Source organism: Phaenicophaeus curvirostris, chromosome Z (assembly GCF_032191515.1).
Source record: "Phaenicophaeus curvirostris isolate KB17595 chromosome Z, BPBGC_Pcur_1.0, whole genome shotgun sequence".
Lineage (NCBI taxonomy): Eukaryota > Metazoa > Chordata > Aves > Cuculiformes > Cuculidae > Phaenicophaeus > Phaenicophaeus curvirostris.
In genome coordinates this window covers 72,922,956-72,940,521 of record NC_091431.1, presented here as the reverse complement: position 1 = coordinate 72,940,521, position 17,566 = coordinate 72,922,956, and the positions used below count along the sequence as shown (strand labels likewise).

The window sequence follows — 17,566 nt, the reverse complement described above, 5'->3', positions numbered from 1 at the left end:
AGCATTTGCTTTTCTGTGCTTGTGTGGTGGTGTTGCAAAGCAGTGGTTCCTGGTGGGTGTTTTGAAACAAAAGAAGGTCAGGCTTTTGATTGCTCTGCTTTCCCTCCCACCTCAGTCTAGCAGGAGTATGGAGAAACCCCTGCCCCTATCAATAATCTCTCCCATTTTTAGATAAATATGCACTGCAGTGAAATAGGAGTTTTTCCCATTAAAATGCTGTAGTCCCAGCACTTCCACTTGGCTCCAGTAAGTGCCCACCTGGTATGGAGAGCACAGAGATGCTGGGTTTTACAGCCCTGCTGCATCGCAGCAGTTTAACCCCTGCCAGTCCCTGAGCAAATTCACTGTGGAGACTGTGGGAACTGCCCTGCTCAACGCTGCCCTTGGGAGCAGTGAGGCAGCTCCTGCTCCTCGCACCATCCCTTCACGGGGTAAGGAGAAAAGAGAAATAGTTATCTTGCATATGAGATGTCCTCACATCTCGGAGTAACCATATGTAGCAAGTAGGTACAGCCTTGGATTGAGGTCCTGTTGAAGTAGAAGTGAACATCTTCGGGTTCATTGGGTCATTGTGTAGTTGAGAGATAGGACAGTGAATACCTGGGTTGCCATCAAAACCACCAGCCATGCCTGGATGGGTGTGTTGAACACAAAAGCTGTGCTGACTTCCAGGCAGTGCTGCCTTAAAAGGGGCTGAATGGGGGTTTCCTGATACAGGGCCAGCAAGCTCCCTGCCCTCCAGGAAGGCAACCTTGGCAAAGCATGAAAAAACTCTCCTTTTTTCTTCAAAGGACTTAAAAAATGCCCCTTGTTTGTGCAAAACTCAACTCCACCCTGGCTCTGGGGAGTCATTCTGTTGCTACAACAACTAATGCTACAAAAGTAATAAGTTTTTCCAAGGGTTGGATTTGCATTAAGCTGCTTAAACCAGCGCTATCTTAGCCAAGTGGAGAACTGAGGAGGAGAAAAGCCAAAATTGTCCTAGGGCTGCACCTTTTGCAATCTCTGCCTGTGGGGGCAGAGCTCCCCAAGACTGCCAGGCAGATGCAGAGCCCTTGCATTCCCTGCCACACGCTACCTTATTTTTTGGTCCTTGTTTTTTTAACTGGTGTGGGTTTAGTGCACACGACTTCATCCAAAGCCACTAATGTAGGTGAGAAGCAAGAGCAAAGGACAAGGATGGTGACCTCCAGCAGGAGTCTTCAAAATCAGGACACCCCATCATCTCTGCGATTCTCGTCATATTAGGAGCCTATTGAGGTGTTGTATTTATGAAAGCAGTTGGGTGCTGCCAGTGAAAACAAGTATAACCAAGGAGTACTTTGTTGTGCTAGATGCTAAGAAGGACTGGTTGTCTTTTGCTGCAGGACACAGAGGATTATATAAAAATATCTATAAAATTGTTGTGAAACAATTTTAATAGCATCACATACCTACACCAACCTTACGAGCATAGAGGCAGAATAACTGAGGGCTGTGAAGCAACCATTTTATAATCTCCCAGGCTCCATTGTTCTGCATAAAAAAAAAAAAAGTCCTCATAAAAAAAGAAAAACAGCAAAAAATTGATCTTTACTGATGGAGTTGTACAGCTCGGAGCTGCAACCTATGGGCTAGCCGAGGATTTAGACACTACAAAATACAAATAAGCCTCCCGACCCCAGGCAGCTGCTGTGAGAACAGATGCTTGCAGTGAATAAAGATGTTGCACCTTGGCCCTTGCTGTTATACCTTAATGGGCACAATCCCTCTCCTCCCCAGCACAGCCACCGGTCACTGCTTGCCACGCTCCATGGGGCTGTTATCAGATCGCAGGGGCATGTTTGCTGCAGCAGCTTTGAAGCGAATCCGATTGCCATCTCAAGCAACTCTGTCAGCACCGTTACACTTCTGAAGGACATCAGCTCGATCTCAGCGAACAACTGAGATTTTTCCCAGCTGGACCATCACTTTTAACCCATTTTCTGAATTTGTAAAAGCTGCCTGAGTACGGTGCGTCTCTTATGCAGCCTTTGCTGGATGCTGGACGAGACAGCAATATCCCTCGGCTACGGGAACCAAATCTCTATGATCAGCAGCCACCCGTCTCCAAGGTTTATTTAGTTCTAATCGCATAGATAAGTCACAGCTGGGAACCAGTCTCAGCCTTTCTGTATGAAATGCAAGAGGAGGAACGGCTAAACCGAGAGTGGGTAGGAGCAAAGACTGGCACCATTCATTGTGGAGGGAAAAATAAACATACAAGAGGACCTATGAAATGAGCTATGGAAGATGGAAAGTCTGATGTGTGGCCCATTGATTCTCCAACAGGTAACAAAATGATTGAAAATACCCTCAAATACGTAGCTTGGAGGAGTTTTTTTTGTTATTCCAATGTGCTTCTCTTTCCTTAGTTGTCAAACAAAAGATCAACAGGGAGGGAGATGTTTCTCCACTTGGAGGGTGGAGGACACGTAGCTGTCTCTGCAGAACTTGCTAGAGATGTCCTACAGCCACCATGGACTCTGTTAAGAGATGACATGTCTCTTTGACAGGCAATTTTCACTAGAAAGTGGTTTTGATACCTAATCATAAAACCCATGCCACAAGACATCACGCATGGTGGTACGCCCAGCGTGGAGCTCAAGCACCAACAGCCTCTGCAAACTAGCCTGGCAGAGTATTTTATACCCCAGCAGTGTCTCTTTTGCACATTGAAGCCCAAAGGCATGAGCAGTGAAAAAAGAATTGACTCTGACCCAAAGAAACAAGGAACGAGTGGTAAATAAAGACCAAGCCATCGCCCAGCCAGGTGACTTCTGCACGGCACACGTTTATAGTTAGCAATGCAGTTTGTTTTATTAGTTATAAATAAAGTACAAAAAATCCACCAAAAGTGAATCTAAGCATTTACACAATTTCTAATGTCTTTTCATTTCTTCAATGCACTATTGCTTTAATATTAATAATAAATATTTTTCTAGCTTTCTTCTATAAAATAGTCTATGTAGCAAAATGTTGCACAGCACAACAGAACAGCAGTAGGAGTACAAAAATGTGGGTGATCCTTTCACCAGCCCAGGTCATTAAAGGAGAGGATTTTTGCTTGCTCACTCCTTGTTGTACTGATCCCTTTTGCAATCTTTTTTGGGTGGGCAAAACCAACCCCTGTCCCCACATGGCTCAAAATCTGTCTGACTCTGGGCTTCAGGAGAGGAGAGTTACAGAGCAGCAAGGGAAAAACACAGGATTTAAACCCAGGGAAAATTAAAGTCAACAAAGCAGAGCAGTACCCTGAAGGGACAGAGAAAAAAAAAATTAGGATAGAACCTTTCTGTGCCTTTCTAACCCAAAAGAGAATTGCATCCAAAGACTTTTTGCAGGAACGGCTACTCGCTGAGCACAGGCACGGAACCTCATTTCTGTCCCTTCTTGGCTGAGCATCTGCACTGACCAAAAGCCGTTATGTCTTTAAAGCTTAAAATATTGTCAAGGGTACTCTAACCCTCTTGCAAGGCTCTAGGGACTGATGTTCAGGAGCCTTTAGGGAAAGGGCAGCGTGCTGTGAAAGCAACGTGGCCGTGGCTGGGGTGGGGATGCTTGGCTGCCACCCTCTGTAGGGTCCGGAGGGCTCCAGCGCAGCTCCCGGCTCTGAAATGGATGAAAAAGCTTCAAGTTGATGTTTTCTCCTGAACAAGGGGAACAAAATCAACTGGAAGGTTTTCAAGAAGAGGGATTGTGCTCCATGCATACAGCTGGGTTATAGCAAACGCGCACAGCCAGGGATTGCAAAGGTGCGCTGAATCATTCGAGTGCGGGTCCTGGCCCCTCTCAGTGATCAACCCTTAAAAACTGCAATGAATCCCTCCATTTTGTTGCCTCCAAGCTCAAGCTCAATCGATTGCCTCCTTCATCCTCCCCGCAGCACCTAGCTGGGTGCATGCACAGAGGGGGAAAAGCGCCAGACTGAGCACTGATAGACACCAAAAACTGAACAGAGACACCACGCCTGGGCTTCCTTCTTCAGTTTTGAAGCAATTTGCAGAGTCTTGTGCTAAACGCATGTGTTGCTTCAAGCACAGCCTTGCAGCGGGGGCCCAGTAGGTGTTATTTCAGGGTAACACGTGCAGCAAGAGCAGTAGCATCACCAGCAGTGTTGGGGACAGTGGAAAGAATCAACCAAAATATTTTAGTTTTGCAGAGAGCCTATAGTCACCTTGAATTCTCAAGGGCGCAAGTGAAAGGATCACCAGAGCTTGATTATGAGTGCAAATAATATTCATATATATGTGCTAAACACAGTCACTATATTGCAGTTTTCCACTATGTCACAGCATACAGAATCAAAGTTTTGCATTTTTATGGAATGTATCCAAGGTAACAGCACCACAGTAATACAGTTTGTAATCACACACCCTGATTTTTTTTGCTATTTTTTTTGACAAGATAAGCATTATCCCCCACATCCTATGTTTTTGTTTTTTTTTTTTAAGTACCGACGCATGCAAAGCATTCCATTCCCAGAAACAATGCAAAAATGAGGTAATAGGAGTAATAAAAAAAATTAGTATTAATTTCTAAATAAATAAATTATAATTAAAAATGCAAAAAACAACTATAAAAATAATTAAATAAGAACTCACAATATCTACAAGTTAGTCATAAATTATGATTGTTAAATATAAGGCATTTAAACTCACAAAACCCTGTAAACTATCAATGTTTTGTTCCTAGAGATTTTTTGTTGTTTGTTTTGTTTTCAGACTCACCCTATTATCGCAACCTACTCGTACAAATTATTTAAACTCAAAGGAACCTGACACACCGATGCAACTCCAGACACTGTAAATTTGCACGCACCTTGGGATCAGTCACTCACACGAGACCACGGGAGTTTGGTGCTTTTCTTCACCAAGGTTTTTTTTGTTTTCTTTTGTTTTTTGATTTTTTTTTTTAAAAAAACTGTGCTTGTTTATTAGGCAAATAGTAATACTTTCGCATAGGCTTTAAGAAAACGCGCAGTTTGGAAGTGCTCCTCCTTCCCTAGCCAGAGTTCCAATTGCTCCATTCCTCCCTCTGCTTGGCCTGCGGCTCATGCCTGGACAAACCAGACCAGCTTACAGTGTATTTCACCAGCAAAGCCTTGTTTTGCTTGTCCATATTTATTAGCAATATTATTTTCAATGCTGCTTCAATCTGCTGCTGCTGGATGAACCCCCAAAGGTATTGATGGACCAATCCATGACCCAAGGTGTCTGCAGCCCTTCAGCTGGGGCTGGGACTGCTGCCTTCCCCAAGAAGCCATCGCTTGCACTGGGCGGCAAATATATCATAGAATCATTGAACATTTTGGGTTGGAAGGGACATTTAAAGGTTATCTTTTTTAACCCCCTCAGAGCCTCATCCAACCTGACCTTGAATGTTTCCAGGGATGGGGAACTCTCTGGGCAACCTGTGTCAGTGTTTCACCACCCTCAGCATGAAAAGTTCCTTCTTTTTTCCTTAGATGCCACCATGTGCTTCATTCCACTCGCTCCTAAATGTATCGGCACAGCAAGAGAGGGGCTCCTGCATTCTTGCACCCCGCAGGGCTCCCCTCTTCCCGTCCTGTCTCCAATTAGGAAAAAAAAAAATCTCTGAGTTGCCTCTGAGGTTGGTGTTTTCCAGTTACAGCTCACGGGAATCCCACAGTCTCTCTGATGGTAATTTATGATTGTTTCTACTTGGAGAACATCGCTTGGCAGTGAAACGGATGCTCAGGGGAGCCAGAAATCACCCCCATCCCATCAGCATTTTCAATGTGTAATGTTCCTGACTAATTCCCTTTGCTCCTCCGCATCTCTCTTTTGCTCCTCTAGTATGCAAAAAAAAAAAAAAAGAATTTTAAGAAAAAAAGAAATAAAATATTTTTGTTGTTAATGCCAGTTCTCCAGAGGGTTCTTAGCTCAGTCCCTGTGGCTGGCGTGCGGAGTTCTTTATTTCAGGGGACCTCGTATTGCAACAGCTCACTCCTTTGGGGACCACCTCGTAATTCTGTTTTGAGCATTAACACAATTAGAATTTATTTTAGCAACCATTCTATTCTACTTATGAATGTGGTCTGAAACAGGTATACAAACACACATGGGTGCAAGTACATGTGTTTTGAGGCAGAGTTATAACCCAGACCCTCTGGATAACAGCAAACCTCACTTCCAATATGCCTTCTCCTCCTGAGGAAAAACACTCATGGCTTCAGTGGTGCCCTGTGAGCACTGAGTTTTCTCCTGTCCTATTGTCAGAGATGCTTTTGCGCAGGAGAGGAGGCAGCAGCATGCATATCCCAGCACCTCTCCAGCCTTTTTATCCCCAAAGCACAGCTACAGGCACCAACTCTGGTCACCATCATTTTGGACCAGTGCTGGCAATGGCTGCTGAAGCCAACCAGCCTTGCAGCTCACAAAAAAAAGCATCGTGGGAAATGGCAATCATGAAGACAGCCCTTCCCTGGATTTTGATATGCTAAGCTCCTTTAAGATACAGAAAGCAAAGAAACAGCATCTTTTTCAATATTGCGCCCCTACAGAAAGCGTCCAGCACCAGCAGATAAGCAGGAATGAAGCTTCTCCCTATTGCTTCATTAATTTCATTCCCAATTTTTATTTTCTTAAGCTTCTCTAAGTTTGCGACACACTGTAAACACAAGGAAAGGAAGCACACATGGCTGAGGCAAAGAGCGCAACCCTTCTGACTGTAAACAGGAATTTGCTTTTTCGCCTCTTCCCCTGCAAGGGTGGGAAAGCTTGACTTCTTTAATCCCCATCTGCAATGTATTAATCAGGCACCAAAATAAGGAATCTATGAGAAAATATTTGGTGCAAAATAGGTAACAGCAACATGTCCACCACAAGATGAGTAGGGCATCAAACACAATATTTCTTAAGCTAACATGCTCCAGCTGCCATCCATAGAAATAGCTAAAGGACCCCTAACATGTTTCTACGTATTCGAGAGGTATATATACAATCCTCATGAAATGCAGGATTGACAGGCCAGACTACCACAACTAGTTCCTTCATGTTCAACACTAAATCTTCTGCAGCACGGGGTCTCTGAGCTCCGGGAATGCCAGCTCCCTTTCACCGGGCCCGTATTCTGCGTATGTGCAATATCTCCTACTGCTAGATACTGTACCTGCTCCTCCTCCTCCTTCTCACTAACGTGCCTGCAGACAATTTCCTCTCAATCAAATGGCTCAGAAGGCAAAAATTTTGCTGCAAGGGTTTATGGCCATACGACCTGGTAAGGAATATGGTGTGTCCAGCCAGTCCTTTCAGCTGTCCGAGCCAAGCTGTGTTTCAATGTCCACCCTGCAGATCGGGCACTTCTTGCTGGTGGCCAGCCACTGGTCCACGCACACTTGGTGGAAGAGATGCATACAGGGCAACCGCCTGCAGAGAGAGAAGTACCACCCCATTAGGATGGAGGATGTCCAGGGGACCAAGGAGAGCCACAAAGCAGCAGCTGAAGCTGTTTCAGATGTGGGGAAGCAGCAATGCAGTGACTTCAGAGCTGCTCATGTCCCACATCCTCCCCTAGCAATGTCAGCTCACACAGGGCAGGAGGTCAGAGATGGTTTTCTTCTTGACCAAAAGCCTTTTAGAAAACCCCACACCATCCTGAACTGAGTTGTTCCAGTTCTTAGTTATCCTGGCCACTGCTTTTTAACCATTCAGGAGAATTAGGTGAGGCACCAAAGCCTCTTGATTTTTTGTCATTACTGCTTGTTAGCAGTCAGGTGGTTTCCCACCATTCCTATTTGGTTGCCTGGTGTACCCCAGGGATTGTGGTTGCTTTTCACCTGCATCAACTTTGTCATCTCTTCATCAGCCTTCTATAAGCTGAAGGGACTTTAGACCACAGGAACTTACAGCAAGAGGACCAGTTACTCTTCCTAACTTAAGGTAATTAAAGGATGAGAAGCAGGACCAGGTATTCCAGCCGCACTGTCACGGTAGTTCAACCCCTTGCAATTGCATGTCCCCATTCTCTGCCCCAAGCAGAGATATGAACCAGTCAAGAGCCTGGGGACCTCTTTAATGGATAGCAGATTTGTTTTGGCTAGGGACAGCCATTTACTCTCATTTATTCTACAAAAACAAGCAGCTATGTCCCAGCTACAAGCCAAACTCCCCAGGACTTTACACCCACACTCCCTTTTTATTGTACTTTGATCGTCTGTCAAGCTCAGACATTGATGTCCCCAAGCTCCAGATGGCTGTCTGAGACCTGATACCCATCCTCCTTTCACACCTGCCATCTGGCCCATTGCCATCCAATGGCACAGCCTTGAAGGAGGTGATCCAAACTCAGGAGGTACAATAAAAGCTTGGCACTCGTGATGCTTCAGGCCTCTTCCTACCTACAGGCTATACCAACATCCATCCAAGTGGGATTTGGTTTCCCAGACACTGCAACAGCTTAAGTGAGTTTGTCAGGGACAACTCCACCAGTGCGTGCCATTAATCCCAGTAATCACAACTCAGATGACAGCAAGAGGCTGAGGAACAGATGGAAGGATTGTACCTGACATCTTCTCCGTCTTCGAGCATGGACAGACAGATTGTGCATTTCTCATCGGTATCCGACTCCTCTCCATCCTCTTGCTCAGCTTTGCCCTCCTGCGGTCTTCTCTGCAGCAAGTTTAAAGACATAATTTGGTTAGGACTTGACTTCCTAATGCTCTCCCATGCCTGGGTGCATGCAGGAAGGCAAATAATAAGAGCTTAACCTATCAGCCAGATCCTCCAGCTTGGGAGGCCAGCCCATCCAAAACAGCCAGTGAAGGGAGGATGCCACCAACATGCTGCTGGTCAGCACATCTCCTCCCATGGCTGGTGGCAGCACCTCAAGGAGCAGCCTATCCTCTGCTGCCCTTACACAGCCCCCCACCACCTCTTCCATTCTCCTTGCAGTGGGGATGGGCCCATGGTCTCCTTTGCTGGGTATTTCTCATGGATATCCTAAAGCATGTGGGACCACCACTGCCAGCAAGAGCAACCAGCTTGACCACCTGCCATGGGGCAGCACTTGGCCTGTCAACTTTCCCCTTTTCTCTTCCCTCAAAGTATCCATCCCTACTAATGTATTTTTTCTGGATCTACTGGAGATGTGGTCAGACGTAAATACAGCAGGAGCTGACTCACTTCCAACTTGGGCAATGTAATGTGCCTGCTTGTTACAGCCCAGCCAGGAGTGACCAACAGGTGAAATTACCAGGGAGACAAGCACTTTTCCCATTTTCTAGTTAGCACAACCCAAAAACATGGCACCCATTTCCTTCTGGACAGGAGATCAGCTCCAGCAGAGGAGCCATCTCTTGAGAAATGAGGGGAGGACAAGATCCTTGCACCATGGAGCCAGGAGCCTCATGATGGTGTGTGTGTGTGAGCAGCAACGCTTGCATGCAGAATGGGGTTGGCTCGCATGCACGAGGCTCCCTTGGTGTGTGAACTTTCTTAGCAGGTGTGAACAGGGGGAAAATTGCACCGTCTGGGTGGGAGAAGGCTGACACCCATTTGAAAATTTGGCCTGTAGCTTCCTAGCCTACAAGTGAGAAACAGCCAGCTGAGCTATGTGGCCGTTTCAGTCCAGGAGCCCCACACAATATTGAAGAACCAACTCCAGATTTTATATTCCTTCCTCTTTTCAGGGAATATTTCAGTTGATGGCGCCAGTTCGACAAACCTAAGGAGTGTAACCCATCCATCCTTCTGTCCTTCCTTCTATCCACTCCGTTTCCACAACCACTGGCCAGCTGAGGTGGGCTGGCAGGTTTGCCGTGGTTTTGGGGCACTCACCTTCTTGTACTTGTGGGGGAAGGTGAACCTCTCGATAGTGTTCTGGACGGCACCCCGGCTCACGCTTCCCAGTCTGTCCTCCAGCTGCAGCAGCTCCTGCGGCACAGGAACAGCAGCAAAGCACTATCAGCATTGCTCCTGAGAGGTGAGGTCCCACTACCGCATCCTACCTCCTAGGGACCAACGCTCCCTCCTGCCCTTTCCTTGGTGGATATGTCTATAAGACCCAAAGTAGTTACGCTTTATGGATGGATCTGGCCTTTGGACCAATAACTAAGGCTTCAAGGCAGACAGCAGAGAGCTGGCCATCAAGTATTTCAGAAATTAGGGTGGAATTTGAGCTCCATTTGACAGGCAGGGAAGGAAAACACCATAGAACTGAAGCACTTTTTACACAGACAAGAAGTGAGCTGGAGACAACCTGAGCCTGACCCAGGCACCCTGGAGTAAACCGTCTTTTACCAAACTCACTCAACCCTTTCACCTCCCAGTTATTACTAAAACTGCCTCAAGACCCATTGCAACTGCCATGCCACAAAACAGCCTTATGAGTTTATGCCAGAGCTTGCACAGATTCCTAGCACTTAAAAATTTAATAATTCCAGTCCTTGAGGTACGTACTTCATAGCTCTCCCGCACAGCGGACGTGTGCCTGCTTGGGTTCAGTCCCTGAAGAGCAAGTAACTGAAGCTGAGGATAAGGGTAATTTCTGATTTCGTGAACGACCTGCAAGAAATGAGGAAGAAACGTAAAGCCACCCATACTTGCGCACAGAAATTCCTTGTGTACTCTTATTTAAATTTTGTGCTTTATAAATTCAAAATGGAAGAGGAGACTGACAGCTTCCCCAATGGAAGCCTTTTAATAACCAAAAAAAAGAGGTTTTGTTAAATAGATCTCCTATAGTAACTAAGAACATGCATTTCTTCTGAATAAACTACATATTATAATAATTCCTGTTGCATCTATAACATTGCAGTCCCAAACCCTCAACATGGATTAGCCTAAAAATCGATCTTATTTTATTTATTTTGAAGTAGGTGGATTTCTTTTCATCCAAAAATCGATTTTTTTAAGCCTTGACATGGTACACAGGTGCTAGGGTCTGACTATGGGCATAAGGAAAAAAACACTGTCATGTGATTTCTGAGAATACTCTAAGGATCAGCAGGGCTTGGCACAGCTCAGCTCCAAATACAACACTCTGCTAGGAGAAAGGCCAGCAAAATACCCCAAGTCAGCTCATCTTCTTGTCAAACCCATATCCACCTGTGCAAGAGGTCATGCAAAACCTTTACAGATGGCATCAAGGCTGATGTAGACAGCAATGATGTGATAAGGGATGGGCCATGGGGCTGAGCTCAGGGAAGGGAGTCACTGCCAATCTTTATGCCTACAAAAAGTTCTGGAAGCGCACAATTCGTTTCAGTATTAATCGTATTACTAGTAATAACTGCTGAGTCTCTCACATCCTGCTAAGGTCTTGCAGATCATCTTGCGAGCGTGGTGCAGCACGCGGTGGACTGAGTCTTTCCAGAGCAGCTGAGCTTTTCTTTCCTTTTTCTAATCCAGAGTGCAATGATGCAACACTATCCTTTCAGACACTCCCTCCCACGGCCGGAGATAAGTGGGATTCACAGAAGACAGGTGATAGAAAGATAGCAGCCTTTATTTTGACTGCCTTCTGGCAGACAATGCATTAAACATTTCTCAGCAAAAGCATTTCACTTACCATCTGTGTCGAGGATGTGCTTCTGGGGAAATGGTGCATCCGAGGTGTGGCTAAGTAATGCTGATAGGGCTGAGGGACTGGTCGGACCTGGAACTGGGTGTGAGTCAGTCCTGCATCTACACTGAGGTCCCTGTGGGTACAAGAGTGAACATACAGCTTTGAATGCAGGGTTTTATTGCACTGCCTATGGCAAGTCAGGTCATACTCCTGGGAGAGGAGAGCAACCTCCACTTGTGGGCTCTGGGCAGCTGGTGGTACCTAAACCTGGGTGATGCTGCTGCTTAGAAAGGAGTTTCTTGCAATCTGGGCCATCAGCCACCAGGCCATCAAGGAGGAATGAGGGGCCAGTTAGCATTTGTGTTAGCTGAGGTCAAGAGCTGTGCAGCAGCCTGCTAATTTCAGAGCAAGAGCCTTTTGGTGGCTCCAAGCGAGCTTCAGGTTCTGTAACTCTTGTCTGAGGTCATAGAATCATAGAATCATAGAATCATAGAATCGAAGAATCATAGAACCATAGAATCATAGAATGGTTTAGGTTGGAAAGTGTCCCAATGGGAAAGTTGGAACCGGATGGCCATCCGGTTCCAACTTTCCCATTGGGACACTTTCCACTGGCCTTGAACACTTCCAGGGAGAGGGCATCCACAACGTCTCTGGGCAGCCTGGGCCAATGCCTCATCACCCTCATCATGAAGAATTTCTTTCTAATGTCTAGTCTAAATCTTTCCTTCTCCAGTTTAAAGCCATTTCCCCCGCGTACTGTCACTCCAGGCCCTTGTAAAAAGTCCCTCCCCAGCTTTCCTGTAGCCCCTTCAGGAAGCTGCTCTAAGGTCTCCTCAGAGCCTTCCATTCTCCAGGCTGAACAACCTCAATTCTCTCAGCCTGACAAGTCCTCCCAGTTCCACTTTAACCACAAGCAATTATACTTTGACTTGAATATTTTGCAGAAATACAGCTACATGCCTCAGGGCACACACTGATGGGAGTTGTTAGGAGTCAAGGAGGCACCGTTCGAGTGCTTTTTGACATGCCTGTGCTCTCCTTGGAGGTGTCCCAGCCCAGGTCACAGGAGGACCTAAGGGGACAGGGGAGACTGCACTTCACCAAGACCTGGCTTCAGAAAACTCCAAAACTACTGTTTGTGCAAAAAAAAAATAAAGGTTTTAAGAAATTTCTGGATGAGACTAACACAGGAAATGCTGTTATACAACCCGCAGACCAACATCAATGAAGCAGGACACCCCTGATGGTGCCGCTAGCCCAGATACACCCTGGTCCAGGCAAATAGAGTGGGATCTTCACCCAGGCTGAGGCTCAGCTTGGTGAGTTTGAGCACTTTATCTCTCCAGAATAACAACCCAGATCAAACCCAGTGATTTGACATGATCAATATCCAGGCAAACAGCACAGCTCTCCCCAGCCCAAGCATGCAGAGGCAAACTGCAACTCCATCCCTGCACCACATGGAGGAGGTGGGAGAAAATCTAACACAGCGTCTCCATCAATAATCCAATTAGCTGATCCCTCATGTCTCCAGCCAAGGAGTTTCTCACAAACAAGTGCTTTGAACATCATTCACTTTGTCATAATTACAAAAGCCAGTGCTCTAATAACCATTGTCTTCACATTTGCCAAAGCAAAGCTAATTAGAACACAGATGTGGCTTCTCATTTCAGCCTTGAACTTCTCTTTTCTTGCCCCGTGCAGAGGACAGTGGCAGTGAGTGACACAGTTTGTTAGGGGCAATGTGTCCTCCAGCAGTTGTGAAACTGGACTGCATTTGCCCAACAGCAGATAACAGATGTGAGGGAACGTTAAATGCAGACATCCTTTACTCAGGAACAGCTTGTACACTAGGCAGCAGCTATAGTGCTGTAGTACCCATGAATCAGACATCTTACACAAAGCTGAAGCAAGAAGAGGGACCATCTTTGCTGGCCCTGTGCTAGCCTTGTGCTAGACAGACAAAACCTGGCAGAGAATAAAGCACAACAGGCAGCTGGCAGGAGTGCAGCCAGGGTGAGAATCCACAGGACTGGGCATTTTCCAGCTCCCATGTCAGAATTCTGGATATTTGTCCAGTTGCTGATGACTGTTCCCAGGTAGATGGAAAGCTCAGCTAGAAATCAAGAGGCTTTGGGTCCATTCCCAGCTCTGCCACTGGCCTGATGCATGACCTTGACCATTTCTTCTCTGCCTTCCATTATTCCCTGCCTGCAATAATCCACAAAGTGCTTTGAGATCAAGGGTCTAAGGGATCTCTCAAAGATTAATGGTTGTTACTAACTTGCACAAGTAACTGCAGTAACAGCACAGATGAACTGGTTTTGTAACAGTGCATCTAGAGCCTTAAAATCAGATATTGAGGCTCTTGAAGTAATGCTGTGGGCTATAGAAGGACTCAAAGCAGAATGATGCAAGGAACAGTGTTTTCCCAGTGTTTGCGGTTAAATAAGCAGAGCACATTAGCTGAAGAAAACCAAAATCAACCATCACCTTCTAACTTGTGGTCTGTGAACAGCTGTACAGCATCCTGATGCCCAGATGTGATGTTAAAGAACCCTGATGTCTACGGTACATGGGCTACCAAAAAGTGAAGAACAAAGCTCCAGGTAACAGGCTGAACGGTTGTCAATGCATATACAGAAGGTGATTTAAGGAACAAAATGGGAGTTTATTCCTTCTACACCAGATTTTTATCTGGGTTGGGCTGCCAGAGATGACTGATCACTTTCAGATCTTCCTTCCATCCCCACCTCCCATGACAGTGCCTACCACCTACCGCCTCCAAGTGAGCGCCGCTGCTGCTCAGGCAGCGTAACACATCAGAGGAAAGTTTTTGTATCTGCCCCCGGGTGAAACTGTACACGTGCCCAGGGGGGAAGTGAGTCACCCAAATATATATACACAGTATAGGATTTCTGTCATCCACACTCCTTCGGTTTTATAAGGTGATAGAGCAACACAGGGTGAGAAAAGGAGGAAGGAGGAGGGGAACATAAAGCGATCCTTTATCACATCCTTCTAATGATTATAATTAAACACTCTGCACTGAAAGGGAGGCAGAAAGAATGGCTCTACCCAGATGGCACATGAACTGCTTTGCAAATTGATCTGAACAATGTCATCCCGGCCAAATTCAGCTCACAGCAGTGCCAGTAATGGGAACACCTGAGAAGAAAATGGCAGAAGGATCTGGCCTTATTTTAGACTGTATGGTATTACCCCGGAGGGGACATACACACACACACCCCTACACCCCGTGTTAAACGGACTCTCCACTTGCAGAGTGAAGCACTCAAGTGTTAGGAAACACCATAATTAAGATTTCCTATGACATTTCATTTCAGACCCCTTGTGCGTATACATTTCGATTGTCTCTAATTACATGTTCACGTGCTATTTTTTCCCTCCAGTGCATAGAACGGACTTTGCTCAGCTAACAAGCAGCTACTGAGAAGCATGATTTTTTTTTTCTTATTCTTCCAAGTAGGGCTCCATACACTATTAACTGTGCAAGAGCTCAAAACCTGTTCTGAAAGTGAAAGAATCAATTCCCTACTCAGCTTTTCTAGGGTATTAAACACTACAGTGATTATCAACTATTAATTCATTCATACCACCCCCATGGGGCAGGACAGTGCCAGGCTCCCTAATTTAGACTGCAGAAAATGTCGTGGACACTTTTTGAGTGCCTCATGGACAGCAGAAGATCTAGTTCAGGCAGAGATGTTTGTCTACAGAAAAAGACCCTGGCTGTGCCCTGCAGCAGGAAAAAAATACTGAAGAAAGATCAATGCTTGTCTGCACTCTACATTGATGGATGGGGATTCGTGGGCAATATTGATATCTCGATAATCAGGAAGGACATGGAGCTGTTAAAGTGAGTCCAGAGGAGGGTCACAAAGATGATCAGAGGGCTGGAGCACCTCCCATATGATGGCACCTGAGAGAGTTGGGGTTGTTCATCCTGGAGAAGAGAAGGCTCCAGGGAGACCTTACGGCAGCTTCCAGTACTGAAAGGGGCTCCAGGAAAGCTGGAGAGGGTATCTTTACCATAAAATGCAGGGACAGGATGAGGGGGGACAGTTTTAAGCTGAGAGAGGAGAGATTTAGATAAGATATTAGGAAGGAATATTATCCTGTAAGGTTGGTGAGGCACTGCCCCAGGTTGCCCAGAGCAGTGGTGGCTGCCCCATCCCTGGAGATGTTCAAGGCCAGGTTGGATGGAGCTTTGAGCAACCTGATCCAGTGGGAGGTGACCCTGCCCATGGCAGAGGGGTTGGAACTAAATGATCTTTAATGTCCCTTCCAACCCAAATAATTCTATGATAATATCACATGCATGCACAAAGTTTTTAGCACACACTCATGGCCCTCCCAGAGATTAGTTTTCCCATTGCACATTCCACCATTTTATCTGTTGAGCTTCACCATCAGCTTTCATGAAAGCACTGACCTGTGATCACATGCACCGACCCTTGCAGCCTCTCAGGACCTTTTAAACACCTCATTCAATGCATTAATAGAAATGTGGAAGACTTACCAGTCTGTGCCTTCGGCTAAATACCTGGGCTGGGCCCCCATGGGTTGTGGAGTTTGCAGTTGGTGGCTGAAGTCAAAGCTGGGATGTAGGCGGTGAGGCTGAATGGACATGCGCTCTTGAGCCCGCCTGCAGAGAGGGGGAGACCAGAGAGCAAGTTAGCCACATGGAGAGCACTGGTATGTATAGCTCCTGCTCCGAGCCTGTGTCAATAAACCAGGGGAAAACTGAAACTATTGGGCTTGTGAATACATGTCCAAGAGAAAAGAATCCAAGCAGGTGTCAAGTATGATAAGAAGAGGATCCCAGAGCTATGTCATTTACTCCTGGGCATCATGGACTTAACGCAGACCTCTGGTCTCACTCCCCCATGACACTCGGTTTACAAGAGATGCTATTTGGTGGCTACAATGAGAGAAAAAGAGGAAACCAAACAACTTCTTCCTTGAAAATTTTGTGCCATTTGCTGTATTTTCTTTTTCTCCACTGTCAGCACCATAAACAGCATCTGAGATAAAATCTATCCCTGGTTCAGTCATTATCCATCATCATAAAGAAGCTTCAGGTTGTCTTGTCTCCCCATGCAGTCCATAAACTCCTCGGGAACCTCATTCATAACAGGATTACTCAGGAGTAACTGAAAGCAGAATTTACTCCTGCTGGCCTTTGCCAACATTTCTCTGGATGATGAAGAGGCCAGGCTGGGATGCAACTCCTTGTGCCCCATCTCTGCTGTCTTTGCAGGCAGGGAAAGGAAATGGTAGAATATATAGCAATGTTTTTTCCTGGGATTTGAGTCTTTGTTGTGATTATTGCCTGTTTGAAGTACTCAGAGGAAAAGCATGTGCAGCGTGATCAGTGTCCACATTTGCAGAGAGACAAGTTGGATGCATAAGCAGGATTTGCACTACAAATAGACTCATACCCCTTGCTCACTGCTGAGTCCCTGCTTACCAGTGGAACCATCACAAAGTAAATCTACAGGAACACATTACAGCAAATGGAGCAGAGAACTGCTAGATAAAGGATTTTTCATTCATCCACAGCTCAGAGGCTTTACTTTTGAAGGCACGACTGAGTTTCCCACTACTGGGACCTCATGCCCCCTCACCTGTAAGGTTTCTAACACACTCCTCCAATGCAGTTGTGCTTTAAGAAACAAGCTGTGTGACCAGGCAAGGGGTTCCTGCCCTTTTCCACACCACAACCCACTTGCAAATGTAACACTGACAGCATTTACCAAAGCATCTTCTGCATGGAATTGTGTTCCATGCTTTCATTTGAATTATGCTTATGACTAGGAGATAAACTCTTATATTATCAGTGCCTCAGCCTTGCACAAATTTGCCACCCAATTATTAAGTAATCATTAATTCCACCTTAAATCCAGCTTATACAAAACAAAACAAAGATGAGAAGAACACAGGTTTCGGGCAGAAATGGTATGGAGGGCAAGTGTTTTCTGTCTGTAGCATT

The 17,566-nt window shown here is 45.9% G+C and overlaps 1 protein-coding gene across 1 annotated transcript in view; it reads right to left on the bottom strand.

Annotated features, from left to right (window-relative positions):
* Positions 1-6,407: 6,407 nt before the first annotated feature.
* Positions 6,408-17,566, bottom strand: part of ARK2C (arkadia (RNF111) C-terminal like ring finger ubiquitin ligase 2C) — a 55,669-nt gene continuing 44,510 nt past the window's right edge. The window contains exons 3-8 of the mRNA XM_069880519.1: positions 16,094-16,219; positions 11,551-11,680; positions 10,440-10,544; positions 9,819-9,914; positions 8,545-8,651; positions 6,408-7,409 (exon numbers count right to left, since the gene is read on the bottom strand). Of these exons, the coding sequence (XP_069736620.1) occupies positions 7,292-7,409; positions 8,545-8,651; positions 9,819-9,914; positions 10,440-10,544; positions 11,551-11,680; positions 16,094-16,219 (682 nt within the window). The 3' untranslated portion in view covers positions 6,408-7,291. The remainder of the gene's footprint in view (positions 7,410-8,544; positions 8,652-9,818; positions 9,915-10,439; positions 10,545-11,550; positions 11,681-16,093; positions 16,220-17,566) is intronic.